We start from the raw sequence: 3,795 nt of genomic DNA, 5'->3' as shown, positions 1-3,795 counted from the left end.
ACTTGCAGCTTTGCTTGCAGGCTTTTTAATAGTCGATATTGAGGATGATAATAATTGATATAGCTATGTATTTATGGCTTTTATCCGACTATCTCTTGCAATATGTCAAAGCGATTTGTCAGTCGGCATTGTAGCTCTACTCTTGCCACATACAGACTTCGTTGTATTCGTCCTGATTTTAAACTGTGTATATATTGTCTAATGGATGTAACCATCTGCTACTGGGTGAGTTAAGAGGAAGCCTGCATATCGATAGTCAATAAGAAACTGCTAGAAACAGCAGCCAAACTTCCCTCGAATCAAGCCCTACAATCTTTAAAAGAAAGAAAAGACACGCTGGGTTTTGTGTGAAGGTGCGTGGCTTAGAGGTTAGGGTGTTGCACTCAAGATCGTGGACTGGGCGGTGCATTGTGTTCTTAGGCAAATCGTCTCATTTCACATTGCTCCAGTCCATTCAGCCGTACATAAGTAATCCTATGACGGACCGGCGTCCTATTCAAAGGGAATTTTATGGTCTCAGTTACTTCTGTGTCATGGAAACCGGGTATTAGTCGAAAACAGTAATGTCCAATGTCCAGTGGATCATGTAATTCTAGTGACGCTCTACCTGAAAATACGATGGGATGGTCATGGTCGAAAATCGTATGATCGCAGGTCTGCTCAATCAAGGTTAACTTGGAGGTAAATAACAGCAACAACCTTGTACTACCATCAGAGTAGTGAATGTATTTCATCTTTGTGATGACGAGACAGCGAGCAATATTTTGATGAAGTAGCTCTTGGAGTTGGTTGTGCATTAGGAAACTGTCATTAATTTTCTTGAGTTAATTAGAGGTCATTAAATGAGAGATTTAATTGATACGTTAGATGAGGAACTGTATTACAGGGTGAAGTTGTGGAGGAGATAATTGGCGACAAATTCCATACCCGACGGTCTTTCACGGATGACATGGGTATAGAGTGGAAAGTTTCATATCGATTAGATGTATGGGAGTTATTCAGCAGAAAGTCAGTTTAAGATACTGAAGAGTGAAAGCCTACGTCGATAGCTTGTCGCAATGTGCAGCACAAGAGGTAAAAGGCTCCTAACAGTGTTCACTAAGAGATACAGGTGATATTGGGTGGTTGCAAGAAAGAAAAATCCCATGAACAGGATGGTTTGTACTATGAAATATAAATATGAACATGCAAGTTTTTATTGTCTTATTGTTTTGGCTGAAGTGTACCTTATTTGGCACTGCTCCGCTACTATACTTAGCGATAAGGGAATGGAAAGAAGTTCTACTACTGTGGAAGCATATGACCATGATAATAATATTTAAGCTTATTATTTTTAATGCGGCGAGATGGTAGAATCGTTAGCACGCTGGAAAAGTGCTTAGCAACATTTGTTCCTGCTTTACGTTTCTGTGTTCAAATTCCGCCTTCATTCTTTCGAGGTCGATAAAGTTGAGTATTGGAGGCGATCTAATCGATTAGCGCCTTCCTCCAAGAGGTACTTACTAATAAGTTGGTACTTATTCCTAATAATTTTGTCGGATCCGTGCAAATATTTGTAGTCTGATAATATGTTTTCATGTGAAGGTCCACCTTGAATTAGAAATGGTTTGGCTTGGATCTCGTTTCGATGAAGTTTTGAAAATTTAAATCAGTCGAGGAACATTCCACTGAGTCGAAATGACTGTTCTTTTATAATGTTGCCAGATGTGATCTTGTTTTCAGGGACAAGTCATTACACCATGATTAGTGTCCAGGATAATAATTCCACTTCTCGGAACGACATTACGTTTTCGGTCAATTAAGGGTTTCCGCCCACCACTTTTTAAAATTTGTGCTGTAATCCTTAACGTCAGATTGTTATAACACCCACTTCGGTATAGCAGTATAATTATTAGACTAGTTAGGACACGACTACCTAAGAACGTCTACTTCGTACTCTGTCTCTTTCTATACTGACTGACGTAATCTTATTTATAGTGACTAGCACATACCACTCGTTACGTGGGAGGGTGTACCATTATTACTATTATCCTCACAACATCTCTTTTAAGTTTTTTTTCTTCTTTTCTTAGGATCGTCATTTTATTTCTTTGATCAGAAATAATTTTTATATCACCTCACCTTCCATTTTTTAGTTTTTTTCTTAGTTACACATTTAATATTTTTTCGTTTGGCATCCACTTCCAGGAACTCTGCACATTTTCTTTTTCTTACATTTGTGCGCCTGGATTCAATCACTAATAGTGATTGGGACTTCCGACCTATTTTCAGTGACTATGAGGTGTACACACCTCCAAGTCGTCCGGGAGCGGGAGGCGGAGACGCCGTGATGGTTCGGAAAAATCTGGGTCTTGCAATACGGACGATCTTCCTGGATCCGGAAGGTAATCTGGTGGTCCTAAACGTGACAGACAGCAAAGGACATACTTTTAGGCTAGTTGCCGTCTATGCTTCGACAGGGGCAGGACGACCAGATTTCTCCAGACGCCTGGAAACTTTCCTGGGAACATCCCCCTCTTTAGTATTAGTGGGGGATTGGAATGGAGTTTTAGATGTAAAGTAGGTTTAGCAGATAGGAGAGGAGGGTGCAAAAACCTCGCGAACCTGCTCAGACGATTCCAACTGTCTGACCGGTATCGACTGGATTTCCAGGATGTACCAGTGTGGACCTGGTCAAATCGCATCGGGTCATCCAGATCATATCTAGATAGGGTATTTTGTAGAGTTGAAGATAAGAATAGCACAGTTTAAAGTAGTCGACTATACAGACCACAAATTCGTGATCTGTACAGTCAACTTAGAGATGCTTCATGGACAGGGATTATGCTGTTCTCAACAGTTATTAGTTGAGGTACCAACTGTATATGTCAATAACATATTTTGTCCGATATTCTCACTGTTAAAATTGTTAAAAAAGCAGGTAGTTCTTTGTCTTTGCAATCACCTTCAATTGTCAGTACTTATTTGAAACACGTTAAACCTGAAAATAAATTTGAGAAGAACCGCGCTCCGGGCGCTTTTCTTCTATTACTGAATACTTTTAACAAAAATTCTATCAGATGAGGTGAGTATAAACAAATGTATTGAAACAAACCCGGAAATCAGTCACAGCTTCATTATCTAGAGCTTCTAGATATACAATGTTTTGAGTGTGTCTTAATTGGTGTATAAATGAAAAGATTTTGGGGACTTCCAACTCGCGAACATATAATTGCCCATAAGAGAAGCAAGGAGAAGCAAGGAGAAGCAAGGTAAAGTCCAACAATGTTGAGAGACTGTCCTTGAGATTTGTTTATTGACATAGCGAAACTTAGTTTCACTGGGAACTGGAACCGTTTAAATTCAATGGGAAGTCCATATGGGATTAACGGGATCCGAAGAATGAAGTTCCCAGTCATAATTGTTACCTCTAGGACATGGAGTCGCATCGCTTTCACCACCACTCTGGTGCCATTACACAGACGAGGTGGATCCAGATTCCTGAACAGCATGATTGGGGCCCCCTGGAGCTTCAAGTTGCCGCTGGAGACGTTGTAGATTTTCTGCATTAAAGTATACTCGCTGGCCATTCTCTAGATTTACAGCTAGATGGATAACAGTTGGATGCCGTTCGTGCAGTGGAAAGCTCCAGGTTCAACAACATTGACTGCTTTCTTTGAGCTTTGTAGCACAGATCCATTTGCTTGGACTCTTTTGTACCAAGAAGTCCCTCAATATTACACATGGCAACAGAGAACTAAACAATGGAAGAGATATACCATTGGTCAGACTGTTGAGGGGCATCCAAGAATCAAA

The 3,795-nt window shown here is 40.3% G+C and overlaps 1 protein-coding gene across 1 annotated transcript; it reads right to left on the bottom strand.

Annotated features, from left to right (window-relative positions):
- Positions 1 to 3,116: 3,116 nt before the first annotated feature.
- Positions 3,117 to 3,569, bottom strand: LOC106874242 (uncharacterized). The gene has a single exon (XM_014921897.1). It carries the CDS (start codon positions 3,567 to 3,569, stop codon positions 3,117 to 3,119), a length of 453 nt encoding a protein of 150 aa, XP_014777383.1.
- Between the last annotated feature and the right edge of the window lie 226 nt (positions 3,570 to 3,795).

Source organism: Octopus bimaculoides, chromosome 2, assembly GCF_046866305.1.
Source record: "Octopus bimaculoides isolate indiv1 chromosome 2, ASM4686630v1, whole genome shotgun sequence".
NCBI lineage: Eukaryota > Metazoa > Mollusca > Cephalopoda > Octopoda > Octopodidae > Octopus > Octopus bimaculoides.
Note: the sequence above shows the minus strand (reverse complement) of the source record. Positions and strands in the feature narration are given on the sequence as shown.